This window comes from Bos indicus, chromosome 28, assembly GCF_029378745.1.
Source record: "Bos indicus isolate NIAB-ARS_2022 breed Sahiwal x Tharparkar chromosome 28, NIAB-ARS_B.indTharparkar_mat_pri_1.0, whole genome shotgun sequence".
NCBI lineage: Eukaryota > Metazoa > Chordata > Mammalia > Artiodactyla > Bovidae > Bos > Bos indicus.
This window is the reverse complement of record NC_091787.1, coordinates 23077444-23105175: the sequence shown is the minus strand read 5'-3', so window position 1 is coordinate 23105175 and position 27732 is coordinate 23077444. Positions and strand designations below refer to the sequence as shown.

The window sequence follows — 27732 nt, the reverse complement described above, 5'->3', positions numbered from 1 at the left end:
GTGCATTGTAGCAAATTGAAAAGTGGAGATATGCCAATGTAGAATTTCTTGGCAGTGATTCAGACACTGTAACATCTGCACAACTGGTATGTAGTTTTTACTGGTAGAGTAATTTTCTACCTGACCTGCTGATTTTCTGTGAATAGATATGGCATTGCTTAAATGACCTAGTCATATTTTCTGGGTGGAAAGAGGGTAAGATTTGAGTTCAGGGGTGTGTGTGTGTGTGTGTGTGTGCATGCTTGTATGCATTTCAAAGAAATATTGCCAGTTTTATTAGAGACTTCTCTGAAGGAAAATAAGACTTTCAGTTACATTTATCTACTACTGTGGTAGTTTAAATGATACATGGAAAGTGGGGAATAGATGAACCTGACCCAAAAAACATCTAGAAATAAGCTACTTTCTTGATCTTTGTTGCAGTTTATCTGCATATTATGATATTGAAGTGTTAGATACCTGCTGCCCATTTTCCTACCAAGGTGCTTTTTCACAGGAGGCAATGGGCTCAAGTAAGTTCTGAGTCCATTGAAGAACTTACCTTAGAATTGGCATTTTTACAGTCTTACTCATAAATCCAATTGTGTTCTACTATAGTATTTCTTTGCTCACACAATTCCTACAAGGAATGAGAAGCCTGTTGATTAGAAGAAATAGTGTGTTTGGTACAGATTTTTAAGTACTTTAAACAATGGGATAGTGATGACTATTCCAGTTATGTCAGATGCTATTTTAACTACTAAATACTCATTAATAAATCTAGAGTGAGGATCTTGGAGTCCATCACCTAACAAGCTAATAAGTTATTTTACTCATTTTTCATCACAATTAAAAAGTGATGGTAACGTATTAAGTATGTTTAAAATAAAGGTATAAAATTCTCTGCAGTTTTCAAGTTAAAAAAAATTCTGTATTTTGAGAGATCAGAAAATAATTAAGATAATCTACAGCTGTTCTTGTTATTGAATGTATTAATAGCATAACAAATCATCCCTGAATGTAGTGACTTTAAATAATAACAATCATTTATTGTCCTTTTTGTTTTCTCTAGATCAGGAATAGTCACAAGCCCTTACTGAAATTTAGGGTGTGGGATCATAGACCACACTCATTCATGGAAATAATGATAGACTCATTTTTTAGAAGAGCATGTGAGATGACATACATATTAGTTTGGCCATCTTTAGAAAATACTTGTCATGACAGGCAAATTTATTGTTTCATGAAGATGCTTCACAAGTTTGGTGACTTTATCAACTTATAGCTCTATGCATGTAATGGAATTTATATCTTTACATTTAATATGGCATCAAGAGTATTTCTCAACATTAAATCAGTCATCAAATAAGTTATTTTAATGACCATAATTTTCATACTTATGGAGAGACAAAAATTTAACATTTACAAAACTGTTCCATGTCTTTGTTCTTATAAATAACATGACTACACAAAAACATATATTTCTAGATGGTGTGTTTCCTTGTAACATTTAGGAATTGCATTTGGCTGCAAGTAACAATCAACTTTAAAAAGAAAGCTTTTTCCCACTTATCTGAAATCTCAGGAGTTGATGATTGCATAAATTCAGTTACTCAGTGATGTTTTCAAATGTTTGGGGTATTTTTGGATGCTCACTGTTCTCTCTGTGTTGGCTTTGACATTGATGCCCTGTGGGTATCTTGTCTTTATGCAGGGTGGGAAGAAGACAAAAGGGAAAATGTCAAAGAAACATTTCCTAGTGAATCTCGGTTATGAATGGAGGGGGAAAAAAAAAAAAAAGATTCTTCCCTAGGAAATTGTGCCTAATCTCATTGACACATGGCCAGACTGAACAACAAGGAAACTAGAAAAAATATTTTGATTTCTAAGTATTTTAGTTTTCTTAAATTATGTTCCCTGGAAATAGACTCCAGTACACAACACTGCATGCAGAAAATTTATTTGACTGTGATCTTGGACTTCCCTGGTGGCTCAGACAGTAAAGCATCTGCTTACAATGTGGGAGACCTGGGTTTGATCTCTGGGTCAGGAAGATCCTCTGAAGAAGGAAATGGCAACCCACTCCAATACTCTTGCCTGGAAAATCCCACGGATGGAAGAGCCTGGTAGGCTACAGTCCATGGGGTTGCAAATAATCGGACACGACTGAGTGACTTCACCTACCTTGGGAGATATGTATAAGGAAGGGAGGGAAGATAGGACTGGATAGAGAGAAGTTAGATTACCATGTGGTTGCAACTGAGATCTTACCTGATCTGTTGAGAGTCCTGAAATGCAGATGACCCTTGGGAATTCTCACAAGTTGAGGCAAAAGGGCTGAACTTGGCATCTGGTTCAGGCTGGTATTAACTGTGAGTGCCTGCTGAAAGGGGTGACCCTGGGCAAGGTAGTTTCTGACAATTAAGGGCTGTCCCTTGTGAGGGACTGAGCTGTAAATGGTCAATAATAGATACTTCCTGCAATGGGGAGATAGCTGCATCCATTCTGATGAAGTGAACTGGCTTGAGCTCCACACTATGCACTAGAGTGGTAGAAAGGGAGAAGGAAGGTGGAGTTGAGAGTAGGCATTGAGTGAGTTACCTTACCCACATTGATAGTGTGTTTATTCTTCTATATTTAGCTTTATTTCCCAAATAGTTTACACATTCATTTAAAATCATTGAATTGTGACAGTATATATATGTATATGTGTGTGTGTGTGTGTGTGTGTGTGTGTGTGTGCGCAGAGAGTTCATTCATAGTGTGATAGGTGTCACAGCAGTCTTTCTTTGAATCATCCAGAAGTTTTATATGATTACAGTGATGAATTGAAGGTGACAAATACAAAGTAGAAAATTTGACTTGGTAACATATATTAGGGTCACTTTTTTCTTTTATATATGTACCTATTTAACCATTAAAGTGACACACAATATTAGAATGATTCTTGTTGCAACTTATATCTTTTTAAACCCTCCAACCTGTATATGCACAGTAACTTTTAAATAGCTGTTTCAAAATTATTTTTTACTAGAGATTTTGAAAGAGTGGAGAGTTAAAATATTTGAATTCATATTATTGAGTAATATCCTAAGAGGTATGATGTGTTGACACTGACTTAATGTAGGTTTTTACATCAGGTTGGTAATGAGATCTTTGAGGTTAGTCATCCTCCAGCAGATGATAAAAGTAAAATACAAGATAATAGCAGAGAAAGTTCACTGCTGGATCCCAATACCCATACTGTCATTTCTTCTTTACAAATCATATTATTACATATTTTTATAGAGCAACCTCTATTTCATCTTTACCTAGTAACAGTTTAGATAAATCAGATTACTTTACTGAACCTACTTAAAAAATGGCCACTGTCACTAGCGTGCAAGTCTTGAAATAAAAAAATAAAAAAATAAAGTTGTTTTTTTTTTTTTCAAAACTAGCTTAAACACTCAGTGTAACCCATAATAATTTAACTATTGAATACACAAGCAATTATAATTAGTTAATTTTCTATGGTTTAACCAATCTACCGCAGCACTTGAGTCTTGCTCTTCAGCATTTCATGATTCCCAAAAGAGTGATTTCCAGTACACTTATTGCATTAAAACAAAATATTCTACTACCTAAATCACTAAACATAGATGTAAAACTAGCCCCTGGCTCATAGACTCTGTTAGCAAAACAACAGGAAATAAATTATTCACTAAAAGAGAAAGCAGATAAATATGATATTTTTAAAGTACAAAGAGAAAAGACTCCACATGGCTTATATTAATATGTTATATTTTAGTTATCATAGAGACAGTAAAGTAAAAGAGCAGAATGAGAGGGAAAACGTGAACGGATTTTAGAATCTGAAAGAGAGAAGGGTTGTTGAGAGGAAGGAGACATTGCATAGAGAGAATAAGAGGAAGAAAAAGAGAAAATGATATAGTCCAGAAATGAATAAAGTTGCTTAGCTGTGGTGCCTGGAGATTCTAGAAAAGACCAGCTGTGATTGTGGCAGTTTAAGAAAAGGGAAGATAACGGGGTGGCACTGAAAAGAGAAGGTATGGAAGGTGAATGAAGGAAGGTAGCAGGGACTTGCATTAGTCTACTTGTGGGGGGGCGGGGAAAGCAATAGATTTTGAGGTACATTACTGAGGGAAGAAAAGAAAAATCCTCCATCCATTTGAAATACATGGATCGAATAGAATGTACTAGGAGAGAGGAGATAAAGAATTGCACTTGAGTTTCCAGTGACTCTTAGAGATGTCTGAAAAGCAAATTTAAAAGTAAGTCATTTGAAGAAATGATTTCCAGTTCTTAATAATACAATTCAGCATTTAGGAAGAAATTATGGACAAAGATCACAAGGATTTTCCTAGCTGAAAACCCTGCTGAGGAAGCCTATAATGGCATTACTTAGATTTAAGCTTTTTCTTGGAAATATAAGAAGTGGTGTCACTGACAGTCTTGTCTTATTCTTCTACTGGTGGAGGTGATAATGAGCAGTCTGGGTCCCAAGGGGAGGCTGCTGGAAGGAAGAGAGACACTGTGCCTGGACAAGCAGCATAATTAGCCCTCTAGTAAGCCAGTGATGACTGTGGCAGAGAGGACATCTGCCCATTAGTGTTAATTAACCAACAGGAGAAGAGAGAGAGAGAGAGACAAGGTGTGGATGTGCTTTCCAAAGCCTGGCAGCCTAAGGAAGGATGAATCCACAGTAGTTTGAGGCTGAAAGTGAAGCAGCAACCAAAATGTGGACTGGGGTTTTATTTGGCACTGTCTGTTTCTGAGTGCTAAGGATTTTGGAGAAGACTCTTGAGAGTCCCTTGGACTGCAAGAAGATCAAGCCAGTCAGTCCTAAAGGAAATCAATCCTGAATATCCATTGGAAGGACTGATGCTGAAGCTGAAGCTCAAATACTTTGGCCACCTGATGCAAAGAACTGACTCACTGGAAAAGACCCTGATGCTGGGAGAAATTGAAGGCAGGAGGAGAAGGGGATGATAGAAAATGAGATGGTTGGATGGCATCACCGACTTGATGGACATGAGTTTGAGCAAGCTCCAGGAGTTGGTGATGGACAGGGAAGCCTGGCGTGCTGCGTCCATGGGGTCATAAAGAGTTAGACACGACTGGGCAGCCAAACTAAACTGACTGAAATGAAAGCTCCTTTCAGTCCCATGAAGGAGGCACTTATTAAGGTGACCATCTCTTAGGTGAGAAAGCCCACTCTCTGCCCTAAGACCAGGACAGGAAGCAATGTGTCTTCAGATCTCTTGAACAAAAATGCCCACACTGAGCAAGGCCAGAACCTGGTGGGATTTCTTTCTTTAAAAGCTGAATCTGACAACATTTTAAAAGCCTTCATGTGCAGTACCAGCAAGCCAGCTTTCCGAAGTGGGGTCAAGAGCTGGACTAGATGTTGCAAAGTGAAGTGAAGTCACTCAGTCATGTCCGACTCTTAGCGACCCCATAGACTGCAGCCTACCAGGCTCCTCTGTCCATGGGATTTTCCAGGCAAGAGTACTGGAGTGGGGTGCAAGGTGCCCTCCAGTTCCTGCAACTCTGATTTGAGACCTTGAAGCAGTGCTGGTGAGGATACAGCACTGGACCATGCAGCCATGTGGTGCCATGTGGCTGAGATACACACAGCTACCCTCAGTGCATTGCTGCTTTCTTAAATTTAATTCAAGTTTCATATTGCTTGATATGAAAATTGAAAATAACCTAATACACAGGAACTACTCTATCTTACAATAATAAAAAAATGTAACATTAGGTTTTTGGAATAGCATTGCTTTTCATTAGTCCATTCACTAATAAGTAATTGAATTTTATATTTTATCCAGAAAATTCTGATTTTTATTATCCAGAGATCTTTCAATACTGAGATTTATTAAAGTTTATACGTTTTTTATTAACATATACCTTTTAACAAGGTAGTCATATTCATAGTTTAAAAATTAAGTTTGCATCTAAGTATTCCATTTCTTGAAACGGGAAAACTATTTTCCCTATTCTTTTCTTCAGTTAGTCTTGTTTGCATTAGTCATCTGCACACAGGTTACTCATGAAGTTTGTAGTGAAGACAATGTGAAAAATACTTTCTTTGTGATTCTGGCTTAAATTTATCCAACTTAACAAGTTTTATGAGTGACATTGCTTACAAAGTCTTAGAACAACAAAAAGGGGTAAGGTAGCTTCTGTTTCAGGATTTCACAGTTTAATCTTGTACAGAGAGAATTAATATATTGGTTAGCCCCAGTAAAGAAAGGTTAATAAAATAATGTAACTTTCTCTTTTCGTCTCTCCCTCCCTCTAGAGAAGGAAATGGCAACCCACTCCAGTATTCTTGCCTAGAGAATCCTGTGGACAGAGAAGCCTGCTGGGCTGCTGTCCGTAGGGTCTCACAGAGTTGGACATGACTGAAGTGACTTAGCAGCAGCAGCAGCATTTTCACTGAGTCAGTGATGCTATCCAACCATCTTATCCTGTTACCCATTTCTCCTCTTGCCTTCAATCTTTCCCAGCATCAGGGTCTTTTCCAGTGAGTGAGCTCTTCGCATCAGGTGGCCAAAGTTTTGGAGCTTCAGCTTCAGCATCGGTCCTTCTAATGAATATTCAGGGTTGATTTCCTTTAGGATTTACTGATTTGTTCTCCTTGCAGTTCAAGGGACTCTCAAGAGCCTTCTCCAGCACCATAATTCAAAAGCATCAATTTTTTGGTGCTCAGCCATTTTTATTGTCCAACTCCCATATCTGTGTTCAGTTCAGTTCAGTCACTCAGTCGTGTCAACTCTTTGCGACCCCATGAATAGCAGCACGCCAGGCCTCCCTGTCCATCACCAACTCCTGGAGTTCACTCAGACTCATGTGCATTCAGTCAGTGATGCCATCCAGCCATCTCATCCTCTGACATCCCCTTCTCTTCCTGCCCCCAATCCCTCCCAGCATCAGGGTCTTTTCCAATGAGTCAACTCTTCTTATGAAGTGGCCAAAGTATTGGAGTTTCAGCCTCAGCATCAGTCCTTCCAATGAACATCCAGGACTGGTCTCCTTTAGGATGGACTGGTTGGGTCTTCTTCCAGTGCAAGGGGCTCTCAAGAGTCTTCTCCAATACCACGCAGATGACACCACCCTTATGGCAGAAAGTGAAGAGGAACTAAAAAGCCTCTTGATGAAAGTGAAAGAGGAAAATGAAAAGTTGGCTTAAAGCTCAACATTCAGAAAATGAAGATCATGGTATCTGGTCCCATCACTTCATGGCAAATAGATGAGGCAACAGTGTCAGACTTTATTTTTTGGGACTCCAAAATCACTGCAGATGGTGATTGCAGCCATGAAATTAAAAGACACTTACTCCTTGGAAGGAAAGTTATGACCAACCTAGATAGCATATTCAAAAGCAGAGACATTACTTTGCCATTAAAGGTCCGTCTAGTCAAGGCTATGGTTTTTCCAGTGGTCATGTATGGATGTGAAAGTTGGACTGTGAAGAAAGCTGAGCGCCGAAGAATTGATGCTATTGAACTGTGGTGTGTAGGACAAGAGAAAAACCGTAGCTTTAACTAGATGAAAATTTGCTGGCAAAGTGATGCCTCTGCTTTTTAATCCACTCTCTAGATTTGTCATAGCTTTCCTTCTAAGGATCAAACGTATTTTACTGACTGGCTGCAGTTATCATGTGCGTGCATGCTAAGTCACCTCAGTCATGTCCAATTGTGCACAACCCTATGGACTATATAGCCCTCCAGTTTCCTCTCTGTCCATGGGATTCTCCAGGCAAGAATACTAGAGTAGATTGCCATGCCTTCCTCATATCTTTGCCTAATTTTTTCATATTATGTCACATCATTTATCTAACACCACTGTGTATCATGTAATTTAAGTCCAGAACCCATTCAAGGAACCCTCATAAGATTCAGGGAAACAAAGGATAAGGGGACATAGAAATCATAGTACTTAGTACTAGTATACTGATTTGCATATTTTGCTGGGGACCCCATATTCATATACACAAACACAAACACACCTACCCTACTCTCACTGCTCTGTACGCATGTACACACACACACTCTCTTATACACTTTGTGTTCTGCCGGTTTGTCTTATTCACTATAGATCATTTATGCTGGAAGATGAGTCTTTCTCTAGGTTTATATGATTCTTGTAGTTTTAAAGCTTGTTTGACGATGTCTCTCAAAGTTAGAACTTAATCATAAACAGATGCCTGCAAGACAAAAAAAATAGTTGCACGGGTTATTCTTTTGATATCTTTCCAATAAAGGCTGTCAGACAATTTATTACTAGCTGTCATTTTGCTAAGAGACCCCCTTCTTTCATGAAAGTAAGGCATGTATTGATATCTGGGTGGGGATGACTTGATTAGTCTTGGAATCAGGTAGTCTTGACATGTCCTCAGAGTTTATATAATTCAATTAACTTTGCAGCGTATGACAACTTCAGTTCCCATGATGGCATTTTAATAGAGTGATACATATATAAAATGTTGGTTCAGAATTAAACTAACTGAAAACTTTATATTGGCTGTAGCACAGTCTGTCTTTAAGAACATCAGTTCTGTTTCTGCCACTTGAGAGGTCAGGTCACTGGCTATAAATTTGATGTCAATTTCAGTGATAATGAAGGCCAATTAGAGTAGTTTTTGACATGTGCCCTTTACACACTGATCCAATTAATAAGGACATATTGGGTTTGCATGCTTCACATTTATGCTTAATCCTCAACAGACAGCAAAATATACCACTAGTTAAGGAAACAACATTTGATCTTGTCTTTATGGTTTAGATTTTTTTTTTTCTTTGATCATTAAATGGATTTTATTTCATGCTGTTTATTATTTTACATTAATTTGGCAGGTGGCACATACTATTATTCTTTGGGTTGTGATTCTGAGTTGAATGATAGCTTAATTTAGAAAGGGACCTTGGAAAATGGTCTGTCTAGTTTTTCCCTTATAATTTACATTGCATATTAATATAGTGTATGTGTATGTATGTGCAGTATATATTGTCCCAAAATAAAATGTGAGAAATGTGTTTGGTAAAATGGGACTCTAGAGTGGTGTACATTGCTGTTCTCAATTTATGCAACATATACTTCCGATAATTTATTAGAAGCAGTACTCTAACAGTCAAACCTATTTAAGTCCTGTGTGTGTGTGTTCACCTCATTTGTTTGTCGGGTGATGGTGATAGTACATACTGATACAGCATACTAATGCCTGTTTTTGATAATAGCTTTGACATGTGTTCACTTAGACAAATAAATATTTTCATCTTTAATGAGTTCTTGGAGAGGAATAAGAAGTTCACCTGCTGAACTGCAGTAACTGAGTAGAGCTGTAGGGCATGGTTAAGATAAGAAAGAGAGAGACATTTAAAATTATAATCCCTTAATCACAAGAATCATCACCTCATGTCTACTATATACAGCCAGCCAGACACACAGAACAGCAAACACACACACACACACACAATGCACACATACACCATGCATGAAATACTATTAACATTCCAAACAAATTGAATTTTTATTCATTATTAAGATCACTTTGGGGTGGTCTGATATTCTTTTTGGCAGTGTGCTTTGATTCATTTGATATCTACCACTATATTAAATAATGTGAGGTAAAACTAAGGTCTGGTTTTCCTATTATGAATTATCAGCCCTATTTGTGAATCATTTTAAATAAACCAGTTATGAAATAACATAAACTATTTCCTACCTGCTGCTGCTGCTGCTGCTGAGTCGCTTCACTTGTGTCCGACTCTGTGCGACCCTATAGACGGCAGCCCACCAGGCTCCCCTGTCCCTGGCATTCTCCAGGCAAGAACACTGGAGTGGGTTGCCATTGCCTTCTCCAAGGCATGAAAGTGAAAAGTGAAAGTGAAATTGCTCAGTCGTGTCTGACTCTTCGCGACCCTGTGGACTGCAGCCCACCAGGCTCCTCCATCCATGGGATTTTCCAGGCAAGAGTACTGGAGTGGGGTGCCATTGCCTTCTCCAATTTCCTACCTAGCAGCCCTTAAACATTATATCTGTATTTTCTGGAAGCTTTATTTTTAAGTGGTTCCAGATCCTTTACTGCTTTTTCAGTAAGTGTCATGATTAATATAATTGGTATTAAAAATTCAAATATAGATATAGAAAAAATTTATCCTCATCAAAATGAAAATTACTTTATTGTATTTTCTGACTGTAAAAATCATACATTCTCATTGGAATAACTCAAACTATACATTTTTAAAATATAGTAGAACAAAGTTGAAATTTTCCTAAATCTTACCCTTCTGAAATAACCACAATTACCATTTTGGTGAACAGCATTTTAGATATTATACTTATACACACACACATATTCATCATTTTAAATAAATAGTTCATGTTATACATTTTACTTGTCATTGGTACATTTCCAACTCAAAAAATATAAAACTATTTTATCAATCCCTTTTATTTTTCTAATTAGACAACAATACAGTGGAAAAAGACTCGGGAAAATGTCAGTCAATATAGGACTATGCAGTTAAAATGCAATGCCTCTCTTCATGGCAAAATTGATTCCCATATAAAACTCATGTTAAGAGTTGAGGTTTAACTCAATTTTGTTACCTGAGAATGTAAATATTTCATTTCTTTACAATATTTGAAGCTATCATTTATTTCTTAGGTTCATTTATCTTGACTGGAACCTTGAACACCATATTGGTTAACCTCAGTGATAAGAAGAATGCTTATTTTAATCCTGACTTTTGAGCAGGATTCTGTAATTTTCTTTAATTTGACCTGGTTCCATTTAAGAATAATTTATTCTATTCATAGCTCTCTAAGATTTTTGTTTGTTTTTTGTGTTTGTTTTACCTTAATAAGGATATACATAAAACTTTATCAACTGCTTTTCTAAAATATGTTAAAATATAGTTTAAAAAAAGGAATTTCATTGGTAGGATTTCCCCATCATGAGCCACTGTTTTATTGCTCGGATACTCTACTGTCTTGCTGTATTACTGTTCTTTAGTCACATAGTTAGAGTTAATTTGCTAATATTTTATTTAGAAATGTGATCTTTAAATTAATATCAAAATTACATGATAGTTCTGCTCCTTACCTAATTCCTATCTAATTCTGTTATCAAGTTGCACAATCAGTAAAATGTGATTATTGAAATGGAAGGGGCCTAGAAGTCAAAGAATTAATCTGCTTATCTTATACATGGATAACCAAAGACAGAGATGTAAATAGTTACATTAACAAAACAAATATCAGACCCAGGACTGTGTGATTTAAGATTCCTAATGTCTGGAAGTCAATTTGATATGCAAAGTTCTAGAGAATATGAAGTTCCTTGGTAATAGTTTGTTTCTATAAAAGAGCCTGCCTAAAGTCACCTAGGAGGTTCACTTACTTCTAGCTTCCTATCATAGTTAGAAACTACAGTTTTATTCTCTGACACTTTCATGTGTCCCCTTAAATTAAATAGATTGTGTTTCTTGAGGTTTGTTTGTGTTGTCTTTGAGTTATCTGGAAGCTCCTAGTCCACTTCCACATCATAGGTGGATAATGAGTATTTGTTGCCTGATGAAACTATTTACCTGCACCTTGCCATGGTCTTTTATAGCACAATTCTTTGAGTCAGATTTCTACAAAACTCGTATTCATGGTCATTTCTCATTGCTACAAGGAGAGCAGCATTGTTTGACGGGGAGGAATGGAAGAGATGGCTTGTTTAGCCAGAAGTCACTTGGATGCCAACAATAAGAAAACACAGACCCGCTTCAACACTTCTCACACTCAGTCCCAAACCTCTGATCTAGGCTTGCCTAGAAACAAAGCATGCATTACATTGCATTCTGCTAGAGACGCGAAAGCTCCTGGGTTTCTTCATGGGAGTTAACGCGTCTCTGTCCATCTGCCATACTCACCAGCATTTGGCAGCCAGATTGGGTCCTTTGAAGAGTTATTTTACTTGATTAAAAATAAATAAATTAAAGGCTAAATTGGAGCTAGTCAGTTGTTCCCAATTTGATATCTGAAGTGAAAAGTAAAACTTGAAAGAAAGAAGCTGCCTTCCAATCTTTGTTAAGTACGATGACCAGACTAGAAGAAAAGTGTGTTACTTTTCTTTGAAGTCCTGATGTCTAAACCTTTGTGGAAAATTGCAAATGAATTTCAAAGAGAAATTTCATTTCTCTTTCTCATTTGTCCTGAATTTCTGCTGCTGTCTCCTCCCTCTAAGCTCAATTTTTCATTCTCTCTTTGAGGATGGTACATTCTTAAGCATACTAATTCATGCATTTATTCATTTATTCATTCACTGAAGAAGTATTTATTGTCTGGCTATTTATATATCAAGTACTAGAAAATGAGGTTCCAATGATGAGCAAATAAGGGCCCTTCTCTTATAAAGCAGAGGAAATGATCACTAATCAAATACTGTCTTCAATAAATGTATAATTACAAACTGAGAATCAGGCTCTCAAGGACAAACCTGACTTGGGTTGGGGGAGAGCTCAGTGGTGGATAGCGAATGTAGTGTTGGTGAAAAACTTTCTAAAAATTTGCTTTTGAGACTAGATCTGCAGTTGAGCATATCTATGTGTGATGTAAATGTGGTGGTGAGAAGGAGGAGGGACACATTCCAGGCAAAAGAAAACGGCATGTACAAGTGTCCTGTGGCAGAAGGAAGGGTGAATATTTGAAATTAGGCTGATAGAGTTCAGTAAAGAACTATGTGATGAGTCTTGGAGCAGGCTGTACCGGGCTTGGACCAGGATCTTGTAAGGAAGAGACTATGGAATGGGAATGGGAGATTATGATGGGGGAATCGAATTTACACTTGGAAAAAAAAAAATTGTCAGCTGCAATATGGTGACTATATTACAGAGAAGGCACAGTGGCTGAGAATAAAAGCTAAGACTGAATGAAAAAATTGACAGCACACTTGACTAGGGTAGGGAGAAAGAAAAGTAGATGATTCAGGAGATGATTTGAGAGATGACATAAAAACAAATGGATGCATAAGGGAAGGAAATGGGAATGAGTATTGTCCAGGCAGTCTCTAGCTTTCTCCTTTGTTCATAAGACATATGGGCCACCCCCCCTCCTACACTGTCCTCTGTCCACATTAGGCTAGTCTGGCCATCATCATTCTACCCAAACTAAAAATGATCTGAATCAGTGAGTCTCTGTGTCTGAATCGATGAGTAATTTCAGGAATTACTTTCTTGACCTCTCATTTTTTTTGATATTTGAAACTACCTTCTTGAAACTTTCTGTTCTCCTAGCCTCTATGACCTCAGAGTATTGTGGGTGACCTTCTCTATCTCTGGCCACTTTTTACATGACTCATCATAGGTTTAAAGATAAAGATAGGAGACAATTTCTATCTTCCTAATAAATATTGGTATCTTAGGTCCTCTTGTAAGACTATTTATTCCATACTCAAACACATCCAATTGCTATTGATTAGCTGCTGCTGCTGCTAAGTTGCTTCAGTCGTGTCTGACTCTGTGTGACCCCATAGACGGCAGCCCACCTGGCTCCCCGGTCCCTGGGATTCTCCAGGCAAGAACAATGGAGTTGGTTGCCATTTCCTTCTCCAATGCATGAAAGTGAAAAGTGAAAGTGAAGTCGCTCAGTCGTGTCCGACTCTTCGAGACCCCATGCTTGATAAGCTAGTGACTTCCTAATTAATATCCACGGTACTTCCTCTTTCCCTCCTTCATGGCTCTTCACAAGTTTTTGTGAACTTTTATTCTTTTCTAAATTCAGAAAGCAATCCAATCTTTTGCAAATGCCAAGTCATAAATAAAGAACTTGCTTTAGCTGTACTGTGTCAGTATTCTTACTCCAAGTTTGCCTGTGTTTATTTGTATCTTTGCTACAGACTTGTCAGATTTTGATGCTCCCAATATGCAAACACAGTTGGACTGAAATCAACTCAAAGCAATTAAGTTTAATGATTCAAGGGCTTTCTTTCCTCAAGTATTTTCCTCCATAACCTAAAGTAATGATACTTATTTTATGCTCCTATAATAGATAATTAGAAACTTTTTTTTTTGATAAGGATAGGGCAGAGGAAGCACATAGTTTTCAATGAAAAAATTAAATTGCATTAAGCCCTCTAAGAAATACACTTTATTTAATGTATTAGTTTAAAACACAGTAGAAGATCATATGTTTCCAAATGCATAAACTATTGCAAATTCCTTGGTGGTCCGGTGGTTAGGACCCTGTGCCTTCAGTGCTGAGGGCCTGGGTTCAATCTCTGATTGGGGAACTAAGATTCTATAGGCTGAACAGCATGACCAAAAAAAGATAAATTATTATTTTTGTTAATTTACATAGACAACATTCTATTTTTAGGATACTTAACCTGATTAAAAAATATTTTTAGAAAAGAATACATGATTATCCTTACCATCTAGCTATTTACTATCTGAAATAAACATAAGTGAGTCTTGGAAGAGTAAAGTAGATCTTATTGTGGGAGTATGAATTCTGATTCTGGGTGTCTGGGAAGGTTTTGTGGAGGAGATAGCATTTGATTCAGACTTTAATATACAGGTATGAATTTAAAAGAGCACATGGAAGGATAGGTTTTTGACATAATAAATGGTTTGTAAAAGGATAAACCCCAAATTGTTTAATTATTTTCTTCAAGAACTAGATATCCGTTGTACCTGGTATGTAAAGTGTTCTAATAGACACCAAGGGATTAGATACTCAAAAGAGGAGAGGTGATAAACATGTTTATCTACATGTGCAGGAACTGAAATGAACATCTCCTTCCCCTGCGCTTGCTCCTGTTATTAGGACATCTAGGTTGCAGACATTTGATTAGAAAGTGCCTTCTACTGAATTGAAGTTCTGCATTGCCAGCCTTTTACTTTGCTAAGAGGAGCCATCTGAAATTAATGCATAATTGGTATGTAAATTTCAGGCTCAGTACTCATTTCAGTATGGTTGTAGGCATGATAATATGAATTTGGCTTACTTAGGTAGAAAACAAAAGAGACTTCACTGGAAGATACAAGCTAGTGCACATAAATACAGGCAGAGGGCGGAGACTGACACACGAACTGCTCCAAGACTCCTCTCAGGAAGTGGTAGATATGCCCACACCAGGGCAGGAAAGGACTAGGCACCTTGATTAACTGTCATACCAAGACTTCATACCACTGAGCTAGAGGAGGAGACAGCAGTTGTCCAAAGGGAAATCAGACTGTTCTTGACAGAAAAAGGAGCAGATGTTGGGTAGAAGGCCAGAAATCTCTTCTACTTTTGATTTTCTTGTTTCCTGAGTATTTTTATTTTTAAACTTTTATATCTTATGGACTAAATGTTTGTGCCCGTCCCCCAAATTCATATGGTGAAATCTTAACACCCAAGGTGATTGGACTGGGAGATGGAACATTTTGAAGGTGATTAGGTAATGAGAGAAGAACCCTTACGTATGTAATTAGTGCCCTTATGAAAAGGAATCCCAGAGATTTCCCTCAACTCTCCTGCTGTGTGAGCTTCCAGCCAGAGTAGAGGGTCATTCTAGGGTCACCAGGCATTGCATCTGCCACCACCTTGATCCTAGACTTCCCAAACTCTAGCACTGTGAGAAGTTAATTCTGTTGTTTATAAGCTATCCAGTCTATTACTTTTGTTACGGTAGACTAATAGACTAAGCCCTATTTTTCGGGTGGTGGTATAGGTTGTTATTTCTTATCTCTAATTTGTGAAGCCTTTTCTATGACTTCCTAGCCTTTTCTGTGTGTGTGTGTGTGTGTGTGTGTATAGTCAGTTCATGCTTCTTGTAGATTTTTACCACTTTACATTAATCTTCAGGAAGGAGTGTCTTATACAAACAAATGAAAATCAACACAAAGTCTAAATGTGTCTGTGTTTTGTGTGTATGTATGTCGAGAGTAGTACATCAGAGTTACCTGGGGAAATTTTTTTTTTTAACTTTTTATTTTATGTTCAAGTAGAGCTGATTAACAATGCTGTGATGATTTCAGGTAGACAGCAAAGGGACTTAGCCATGCATATACATGTATTCTTTCTCACTTGTAAAACTTTAAAAAGTTGAATTAAACACAGTTTATACCTCTTATAACTTCCACCCACAGTTCAGTTTAGTTGCTCAGTTGTGTCCGACTCTTTGTGACCCCATCCATGAACCGCAGGACGCCAGGCCTCCCTGTCCATCACCAACTCCTAGAGTCCACCCAAACCCACGTCCATTGTGTCGGTGATGCTGTCCAACGATGTCATCCTCTGTCATCCCCTTCTCCTCTTGCCTTCAATCTTTCCCAACATCAGGGTCTTTTCAAATGAGCCAGCTCTCCACATCAGGTGGCCAAAGTATTGGAGTTTCAGCTTCAACTTCAGACCTTCCATGCACACCCAGGACTGATCTTTAGGATGGACTGGTTGGATCTCCTTGCAGTCCAAGGGACTCTCAAGAGTCTTCTCCAACACCACAGTTCAAAAGCATCAGTTCTTCGGCACTCAGCTGTTTTTATAGTCCAACTCTCACATTCATACATGACTACTGGAAAAACCATAGCCTTGACTAGAGGGACCTTTGTTGACAAAGTAATGTCAACAATGAGTCCAGGTTCCTGAGCAGAGAATTTCTCTCTTAAGAACATGGGTCAGGGATGAGAGGTACCATGTTCTATGCCAGGTGAAGGGGAAGGATCACAGTCCAGTAAATAGAAAAGATGCCAGGGATATTAATTAGTGTACAGAACTGGAACTAGGAAGAAAAGAACAAACATCAGTACGATAGTAATTAATGTGAATTAATTCAAGAATTGTCTAGCCAGGCTTTATTGTCTGCAATATTTTCAATATACCTGAAAGGGCAGTGCATTCAAATTTAAAACTTCTAGAATGTGATACATCTTAGAAGGCCAGAAGGACTTATGCGAAGGAAAGAGGCTCATGAGAGAGATGCTGAAAAAATAATCACTCCCCTCTGAGTAACATGGCACTATTTCCCTGTTTGAAGATTTTTTATGTGACTTTTGCAATTATTAGAGTATCGGCAGTTATTTTAAAGATAGTGTTTAATCTTTTATTTAAAAAAATGAACGAAATTGTGTCCTGGTCTTTTCTTTGTAATAAACTTGTGAATCTACCTGAGTGCCTTTGGCCCCATTTAGGATAATTTAGATTCTGATTTTCTTGGCCTTGGGTAAGGCACAACATCAATAAAAAGTCTGGTCAATCATTTCAATGCAGGAAATTTTCAGTACTTTAAATCGGGGTGGCATAAATGGCATACATTGTTTCCTGGTTAATAGTCTTCCTGTCAGTGGATGGTTTGAATGTATTTCTTCTCTGTTTGGCTTTGTTTCCCTGTCTGTAAAATACTGGGTGAGAGAATACGGTCAGAGGTCACAGACTGGTGAACTATGAACTAAAGTAAGCGGACAGACTGTTAGTTTGACCAAAGCTGTGAATTTTTCCTTGTATTTTAATGAGGTCTAATGCCATTAGACAGGGCATATATGCTCATGTTTGCCTGAGGCCCCACCACCCTACCCCACCTATTGTTACATATAGACTCTACATTTGTATATCTTGCCTGAGTCCTTAAAGCATTTTGATTTGTGGCTCTTTGATTAGAAATTGTGTCATATATCTTTAGACTCCTAAGGTTTTACTTCTATAAAATCTCTTGAGAGAGTGAATGTTCTTCCCCATCCTGGATTAGTAAAAGATAAGACGATCTGGAAGGGAATTCATACATCTTCAGGGCTACCAAGTATCAAATTGTCTTCATGCACTGTCTCATTTAATTTTCAAAGTACTCAAGTTAGGTAGATACTGATACTATCATACCCATTTTATAGATGACAAAATTCTCTCAGATATTACCATTTTATCCATGGTCAGAAATATTGATAATTGTGGGAATCAGGTTAAAATCCAGACCTATTTGTCTCCAAAACCTCTCTATGAATAATTTCCTTTAGAGGACAGACGTCTTTCACAAAGATCTCTTAAATAATACAACTTTACTTAGACTTTTGAAAAAAAGTTCAATATATAAAAGATGTTAAATGTCCAAATATCTCAAAGTATCTTACAAAATATTTTATTTGCATGCTATTTTCTTCGACCAGTAGGGAGTTGCCTTCATGTTTCGCCTAGGAACATACCTGACTGCCTGAAGAGCCACACACAACTTATGAATATTAGAAGAAATTTGGCTTTCACTTACCTCAGCTGGTAAAGAATCGACCTGTAATGCAGGAGACCTGGCTTCAATCCCTGGGTTGGGAAGATCCCCTGAAGAAGGAAAAGGCTACCCACTGCAGTATTCAGGCCTGGAGAATTCCATGGACTGTATAGTCCATGGGGTTGCAATGAGTCAGACACGACTGAGCAACTTTCACTTTCACTTTACACATTGATTTGACCTAGAAAAGATGTCACAAATCACTCAAATTAGAAATTTAAAGATATTTTTAACACATAACTTTTTCTGGTCAGTTCAGTTCAGTTCAGTTCAGTCGCTGAATCACAGCACGCCAGGCCTCCCTGTCCATCACTAACTCCCGGAGTTCACTCAGACTCACATCCATCAAGTCAGTGATGCCATCCAGCCATCTCATCCTCTGTCGTCCCATTCTCCTCCTGCCCCCAATCCCCCCCCAGCATCAGAGTCTTTTCCAAAGAGTCAACTCTTCGCATGAGGTGGCCAAAGTACTGGAGTTTCACCTTCAGCATCATTCCCTCCAAAGAATATTAACTATGCTATACATTTAAATTTGTTTGTATAAAATATCACTGAAACTCTACGAGCCTTAATTTGGTAATCGTAACTGACTATCTAGAAAGCTTACCTGATGTAGAACAGTTCTTCTGGTAAGAAGTTTGGGTACGTCTGAATAAAAGAAGACAGAAAGAATGTCAATATAATCATTCATAGACTAGAAAATTTTGAGATGTATTTTCAACTCAGTATTTTGTAAATAAAACTTAAGTATGATAATATAGAAAAGGCAGAGGAACCAGAGATCAAATTGACAACATCTGCTGGATCATGGAAAAAGCAAGAGAGTTCCAGAAAAACATCTATTTCTGCTTTATTGACTATGCCAAAGCCTTTGACTGTGTGGATCACAACACACTGTGGAAAATTCTGAAAGAGATGGGAGTACCAAACCACCTGACCTGCATCTTGAGAAACCTATATGCAGGTCAGGAAGCAACAGTTAGAACTGGACATGGAACAACAGACTGGTTCCAAATAGAAAAAGGAGTACGTCAAGGCTGTATATTGTCACCCTGCTTATTTAACTTATATGCAGAGTACATCATGAGAAATGATGGGCTGGAAGAAGCACAGCTGGAATCAAGATTGCCGGGAGAAATATCAATAGCCTCAGATATGCAGATGACACCACCCTTATGGCAGAAAGTGAAGAGGAACTAAAGAGCCTCTTGATGAAAGTGAAAGAGGAGAGTGAAAAAGTTGGCTTAAAGCTCAACATTCAGAAACGAAGATCATGGCATCCGGTCCCATCACTTCATGGGCAATAGGTGGGGAAAGAGTGGAAACAGTGTCAGACTTTATTTTGGGGGGCTCCAAAATCACTGCAGATGGTGACTGCAGCCATGAAATTAAAAGACGCTTACTCCTTGGAAGGAAAGTTATGACCAACCTAAATAGCATATTCAAAAGCAGAGCCATTACTTGGCTAACAAAGGTCCGTCTAGTCAAGGCTATGGTTTTTCCAGTGGTCATGTATGGATGTGAGAGTTGGACTGTGAAGAAAGCTGAGCACTGAAGAATTGATGCTTTTGAACTGTGGTGTTGGAGAAGACTCCTGAGAGTCCCTTGGACTGCAAGGAGATCCAACCAGTCCATTCTGAAGAAGATCAGCCCTGGGATTTCTTTGGAAGGACTGATGCTAAAGCTGAAACTCCAGTACTTTGGCCACCTCATGCGAAGTGTTGAATCTTTGGAAAAGACTCTGATGCTGGGAGGGATTGAGGCAGGAGGAGAGGGGGAAGACAGAGGATGAGATGGCTGGATGGCATCACTGACTCGGTGGACGTGAGTCTGAGTGAACTCCGGGAGTTGGTGATGGACAGGGAGGCCTGGCGTGCTGCGATTCATGGGGTCGCAAAGAGTTGGACATGACTGAGCGCCTGAACTGAACTCATGATAATATAAACAGAAACTTTGTGTTTAGGATGATTTTTATGTTAACATTAATAATTAAACTTACTTCAGTAACATGGTAACCAGCAAATGTCCAGAATAAAAATGCTTGTTTAAAAAAAAATAAAGATAATAAATTAAAAATTAAAGTGTATCCACCCTTCCCACTAGTACCATAAGTTCATTCTCTATGTCTGAGAGTCTACTTCCGTTTTGTTGTTGGTGAACCACTAAGTCAAGTCATGTCTGACTCTTTGAGATCCCATGGACTGCAGCCTTCCAGGCTTCTCTGTCCTACATTTATCTGGAGTTTGCTTAAATTCATGTCCATTGAGTCGTTGATGGTATCTAACCATCTCATCCTTTTGTCTTCTATCTTTCCTGGCATTAGGGTCTTTTCCAATGAATTGGCTCTTTATATCAGGTAATCAGAGTTTTAGAGCTTCAGCATCAGTCCTTCCAGTGAATATTCAGGATTGATTTATTTTAGTATTGACTGATTTGACCTCCTTGCAGTCCAAGGAATTCTTAAGAGTCTTCTCCAGCACCAAAATTCAAAGCATCAATTCTTAGGCACTCAGCCTTCTTATGATCCAGCTCTCATATCCAAACATGACTACTGGAAAAACCATAGCTTTGACCATACAGACATTTGTCAGCAAAGTGATGTCTCTGCTGTTTAACACACTAGGTTTGTCATAGCTTTCCTTTCAAGGAGCAAGTGTCTTTTAATTTCATGGCTGCAATATCCATCCACAGTAATTTTTTAGTCCAAGAAAATAAAATCTGTCACTGTTTCCACTTTTCCCCCTTCTATTTGCCATGAGTATGATGGGACTGGATGCTATGATCTTCGTTGTTTGAATGTTGAGTTTAAGCCAGCTTGTTCACTCTCCTCTTTCACCCTCTTCAAGAGGCTCTTTAGTTTCTCTTCACTTTATGCCATTACAGTGGTGTCATCTCCATACCTGAGGTTGCTGATATTTGTCCCAGCAATCTTGATTCCAGCTTGTAACTCAAGCAGCCTGGCATATCGCATGAAGTACTCTGCATAGAAGGTAAATAAGAAGGGTGACGATGTAAAGTTCTCCCTTCCCAGTTCGAAACCAGTCCATTGTTACATGTCCAGTTCTAACTGTTGCCTCTTGACCCTCATACAGGTTTCTCAGGAGACAGGTAAGGTGGTCTGGAATTCCCTTCTCTAAGAATATTCCACAGTTTGTTGTGATCCATACAGTTAATGACTTTAGCGTAGTTACTGAACAGAAGTAGATGGTTTTCTAGACTTCCTTTGCTTTCTTTGTGATCCAACAGACATTGGCAATTTGATTTCTGGTTCCTCTGCCTTTTTTTACATCCAGCTTGTACATCTGGATGTTCTCAGTTCCTATTCCATTGAAGCCTAGAATTTTGAGCATAAACTTACTAACATGTGAAATGAAAGCAATTGTCCAGGTGGTTTGAACATTCTTTGGCATTGCCCTTCTTGGGGATTGAAATGAAAAACTGACCTTTTCTAGTCCTATGGCTGAGTTTTCCAAATTTGCTGACGTATTGAGTACAGGATTTTAAGAGCATCATCTTTTAGAATTTTAAATAGCTCTGCTGAAATTCTGTCACTTCCACTAGCTTTGTAATAATGCTTCCTAAGGTCCACTTGACTTCACACACCAGGATGCCCAGCTCTAGGTGAGTGATCACACCACTGTGGTTATCTGGATCAGTAAGACCTTTTGTATATAGTTCTTTTATGTATTCTTGCCACCTCTTAATCTCTTCTATTTCTGTCAGGTTATTACTGTTTCTGTCCTTTATCATGCCTTTTTCTATTTTGTGATAAGTTCATTTGTTTTATTTTTTAAGATTCTGCATGTTTGTTGTTCTCTTTCTGACATACTTCACTTACTGTGATAATCTCCATGTCCATCCATGTTTCTGCAAATGACATCATTTCACTGTTTGTAATGGCTGAATAATATTCTGATGTATGTATGTACCACCTTTTGTTTATGCCTTTCTCTGTCAGGGGACATTTAGGTTGCTTCCATATGTTGACTATTATAAACAGCACTGCAATGCACATTGGAGTACATAGATCCTTTTGAAAGGATGTTTTTCTCTGGATATATGCCCAGGAGTGGGCTTGTGGATCATATGGTAGTTATGTTTTCTTAAAAATATTTATTTATTTATTTGGCCATGTCAGACCTTTTTGGGGTACATGGGCTCTTCGTTGCAGCACAGGCTTCTCTCTACCTGTAATTCATGAGCTTAGCTGCCCCATAACATGTAGGCTATAGTCCATGGGGTTGCAAAAGTGTCTGACATGACTTAGAGTCTAAACAACAACAGCAACGTGGGATCTTAGTTCTCTGACCATGGATGGAACCTGAGTCCCCTGCATTGGAAGGCAGATTCTTAACCAATGGACAACCACAGAAATCCATATTTTTTAGTTTCTTTAGAAACCTCCGTACGGCTCTCTATAGTGTTTGTACCAATTTACATTCATACTGACAGTGAAGGAGGGTTTCCTTTTCTCCATACCCTCCTCAGCATTTATTGTTTGTAGATTTTTTGATGATGGCCCTTCTGACTGATGTGAAGGAATATCTCATTTTAGTTTTAATTTGCATTTTTCTAATAATTAATTTAATTTGCCTTTTCTAATAATTAATGGTTATTAGAAATTATTACTTTCTAATAATTACTTTTTATAAAATTAATATTTCTAATGTTGAGCATCTTTTGGTATGCTTCTTGTTCATCTGTGTGTGAATCTCTGTGCATGCTCAGTTGTGCTCGACTCTTTGTGACCCATAGACTGTAGTCCACCAGTCTCCTCTTCCATGGCATTCTCTAGGCAAGAATATTAGAGTAGATTGCTATTCCCTTCTCCAGGGAATCTTCTAGATCTAGGGATTGAACCAGTGTCTCCTGCATGGCAGGCAGATTCTTTACTGCTGAGCCACTGGGGAAGTCCTCTTGGCCATCTGTATGTCTTCTTTAGAGAAATGTCTATTTAGGTCTTCTGCTCACATTTTGGATTGGATTGTTTAGCACAGATTGGGAATCTGAGATTGTCATGCACACACTACTATATTTAAAATAGATAACCAATATGGACCTACTATATAGCACAGGGAATACTGCTTCAGTTCAGTTCAGTTCAGTCTCTCAATCATGTCTGAATTTTTCAACCCAAGAACCACAGCGTGCCAGGCCTCCCTGTCCATCACCAATTGCCAGAGTCTACCTAAATCCATGTCCATTGAGTCGGTGATGCCATCCAACCATCTCATCCTCTGTCCTTTCATTCTCCTCCTGCCCTCAGTCTTTCCCAGCATCAGGGTCTTTTCAAATGAGTCAGCTTCTCGCATCAGGTGGCCAAAATATTGGAATTTCAGCTTCAGCATCAGTACTTCCAATGAATAACCAGGACTGATCTCCTTTAGGATGGACTGGTTGGATCTCCTTGCAGTCCAAAGAACTCTCAAGAGTCTTCTCCAACACCAGAGTTCAAATGTGTCGATTCTTCGGTGCTCAGCTTTCTTCACAGTCCAACTCTCACATCCATACATGACCACTGGAAAAACCATAGCCTTGACTAGAGGGACCTTTGTTGGCGAAGTAATGTCTCTGCTTTTTAATATGGTATCTAGATTGGTCATAACTTTTCTTCCAAGGAGTAAGCGTCTTTTAATCTCATGGCTGCAATCACCATCTGCAGTGATTTTGGAGCCCCCAAAAATAAAGTCTGACGCTGTTTCTACTGTTTCCCTATTTTTCATGAAGTAATGGGACCGGAAACTATGATCTTAGTTTTCTGAATGTTGAGCTGTAAGCCAACTTTTTCACTCTCCTCTTTCACTTTCATCAAGAGGCTCTTTAGTTCTTCTTCACTTTCTGCCATAAGGGTGGTGTCACCTGCATATCTGAAGTTATTGTTATTTCTCCCGGCAATCTTGATTCCAGCCTGTGCTTGCTCCAGCCCAGAGTTTCTTATGATGTACTCTGCGTATAAGCAAAATAAGCAGGGTAACAATATACAGCCTTGATATCCTCCTTTTCCTATTTGGAACCAGTCTGTTGTTCCATATCCAGTTCTAACTGTTGCTTTCTGACCTGTGTACAGGTTCTCAAGAGGCAGGTCTGGTGGTCTGGTATTCCCATCTTTTTCAGAATTTTCTACAGTTTATTGTGATGCACACAGTCAAAGGCTTTGGCATAGTCAACAAAACAGAAATAGATGTTTTTCTGGAACTCTCTTGCTTTTTTGATGATCCAGAGGATGCTGGCAATTTGATCTCTGGTTCCTCTGCCTTTTCTAAATCCAGCTTGAACATCTGGAAGTTCATGGTTCACGTATTGCTGAAGCCTGGCTTGGAGAATTTTGAGCATTACTTTACTAGCATGTGAGATGAGTGCAATTGTGCGGTAGTTTAAGCATTCTTTGGCATTGCCTTTCTTTGGGATTGGAATGAAAACTGACCTTTTCCAGTCCTGTGGCCACTGCTGCGTTTTCCAAATTTGCTGGCATACTGAGTGCAGCACTTTCACAGCATCATCTTTCAGGATTTGAAATAGCTCAACTGGAATTCTATCACCTCCACTATCTTTGTTCATAGTGATGCTTCCTAAGGCCCACTTGACTTCACATTCCAGGATGTCTGGCTCTAGGTGAGTGATCACACCATTGTGATTATCTGGGTCATGAAGATCTTTTTTGTACAGTTCTGTTATTCTTGCCACCTCTTGTTAATATCTTCTGCTTCTGTTAGGTCCACACCATTTCTGTCCTTTATTGAGTCCATCTTTGCATAAAATATTCCCTTGGTATCTCCAATGTCCTGTAATAACCTAAATGAGAAAATAATTAAAAAAATAATAGATACATTTATAACTGAATCTCTTTACTGTATACCTAAAACTGACATAAAACTGTTAATCAACTGTATTTGAATATAAAATTAAAGAAATTTTTAAAATGTCTATATAGAGTATCTTTCTGTAATTTTTAAACTTAGGTTCAACCAACATTCATCTATTTGACCAAAAGATTGAGCCAATAATTTCATATTTCTACTTAAAGCAAACAGTGCTCAAATTTAAAGACAGCTATTTCATGCAAGTACAGTGCAAATTATTATAAAATTTATTAAAGGAATTAGACTGCTAAATTTTACTTTCTGTGAGTGGTGTTTTAAGAATGGAGTGGGGTACAGAAATGACTGCCCTTTTCAAATAATCACAAATGTGCTAATTATGTGGCTGATATGAAAGTTGAGGCATTGTGACCTTCAAGCCAACAAAAGACCTTTTCAAGTAAGCCATTTCCATGTACATTAATAAAGTGATCAATGCCACTCCACAGTTAAGTAATATATGGCTGTTATTTCATTATATGTAAATGCAAACCAAGGAGTTGTTTCACTGCCAACATATTTAAAGTAATGCTATTAAAAAAAAAAAAAAAAAGCAAAGGCTGTAAATCCATGTAAGTAAGAGTTTTTGGTACTCTACAGATAGTTATCCAAAGATATGTTTGTTGTTCACTTTCAACACACGCAGTTTAAGTGAAGTTTCTCTGCAACTGATTGGATTTTGGGTTTGATCAGTAAAAACTGCTTTATGTTAAAGCATATAATAACTGAAACTTAAGGAAAATGATTGTTAGGAAAGCGATCTCTTTGCAGTGATGGAGGCAGTGACATATTTTGTAGATCCAAGAAAGCATTGCCTCTGTACATGAACACTCACCTGCTAGCAAGGGGGATGTTGAGTAAGACTGAAGTTCAAAGGAAAAGGATGGAATTCCACAATCTTTCTCACAACTTATTCATGGTATAAAGAAAATCTTTATAAACATTGGACTTAGGTCATCACCATGAAGGCAGTTGTTTTAAAGGGCAATCATATCCCTGGAAAACAGTGTGTTTCAAAACAATAATGTATAAAAAAATATGGATATCACTAAAGGCGTGAATCAAATAGACTGCTGGAATGTCAAATAGTGCCAATGAAGTTGTAGTAGAAAATCAAGAACAGGAAGAAGAATTCAATTATCTTGTATTTGCCCAGCTTTGTAGCATATTTGATGCTGAATAAAACATGAACAAAGATATAGTCATGCTTAATGCAACTTAAGAGTGCATAATAGACTTCTGGGAAATAATAAACCAATTACAAACTTAAACCACAATCATATAAGAGTTCAAGAATTTATTAGCTTTCAATCCATGGATAAACTTTTTCTCAGTCTCATAAGAAACCATAGCAACATCTTATTATGGGTTAGATATTGATACCAAGAGACTGTACAGGGATTGCAAATTCGTTCACCAGTCTTCCTGTTGGCTTTAAACACTACTGTATGGCCCTTTGCTGTTATTTAATAGATTTCTGAATGCTTCCAGTGACATTTATGAAGATGCTGTAGTCACTGAAATTTTCAGTGAACATTTAAACGCTCTTGTCTGTGATAACAGATGTTTCTGCATTTCCTTGATAATCTGAGATAATTTCCATTATTTTGTATTTAAGGTGGCAAATCTTGCTTGTTCCATGTCAACAAATGAAGATGGGATTAAGATTGTCAGAGTTGCTGCCAATCACCTGGAAACCTTGTGTCCACAGGTATGATAACTGTCTTTCATTAAACTAGCTATAAAAAATTATGTGTATGATCTTTTTAATGTGTTGTTGGATTCTGATTGCTAGAATTTTGTTAAGGATTTTTGCATCTATGTTCATCAGTGATATTGGCCTGTAGTTTTCTTTTTTTGTGGGATCTTTGTCAGGTTTTGGTATTAGGGTGATGGTGGCCTCATAGAATGAGTTTGGAAATTTACCTTCCTCTGCAATTTTTTGGAAGACTTTGAGCAGGATAGGTGTTAGCTCTTCTCTAAATTTTTGGTAGAATTCAGCTGTGAAGCCATCTGGACCTGGGCTTTTGTTTGTTGGAAGATTTTTGATTACAGTTTCAATTTCCGTGCTTGTGATGGGTCTGTTAAGATTTTCTATTTCTTCCTGGTCGAGTTTTGGAAAGTTGTACTTTTCTAAGAATTTGTCAATGCAAACTAGTACAGCCACTATGGAGAACAGTGTGGAGATTCCTTAAAAAAATGGAAACAGAACTGCCTTGTGGTCCAGCAATCCCACTGCTGGGCATACACACGTGTACCCCAATGTTCATCACAGCACTGTTTATAATAGCCAGGACATGGAAGCAACCTAGATGTCCATCAGCAGATGAATGGATAAGAAAGCTGTGGTACATATACACAATGGAGTATTACTCAGCCATTAAAAAGAATACATTTGAATCAGTTCTAATGAGGTGGATGAAACTGGAGCCTATTATACAGAGTGAAGTAAGCCAGAAGGAAAAACACCAATACAGTATACTAACGCATATATATGGAATTTAGAAAGATGGTAACAATAACCCTGTGTACGAGACAGCAAAAGAGACACTGATGTATAGAACAGTCTTATGGGCTCTGTGGGAGAGGGAGAGGGTGGGAAGATTTGGGAGAATGACATTAAACATGCAAAATATCATG

At 38.0% G+C, this 27732-nt stretch overlaps 1 protein-coding gene across 8 annotated transcripts in view; it reads left to right on the top strand.

Moving 5' to 3' along the window:
* The window catches only part of CTNNA3 (catenin alpha 3), a 1976430-nt gene that overhangs the window by 1207712 nt on the left and 740986 nt on the right, over nucleotides 1-27732 (top strand). For all 8 annotated transcript variants that reach the window (XM_070781776.1, XM_070781778.1, XM_070781775.1 and 5 more), the window contains one exon: nucleotides 26711-26803. In XM_070781776.1, coding sequence (XP_070637877.1) covers nucleotides 26711-26803 — 93 coding nt within the window. The remainder of the gene's footprint in view (nucleotides 1-26710; nucleotides 26804-27732) is intronic.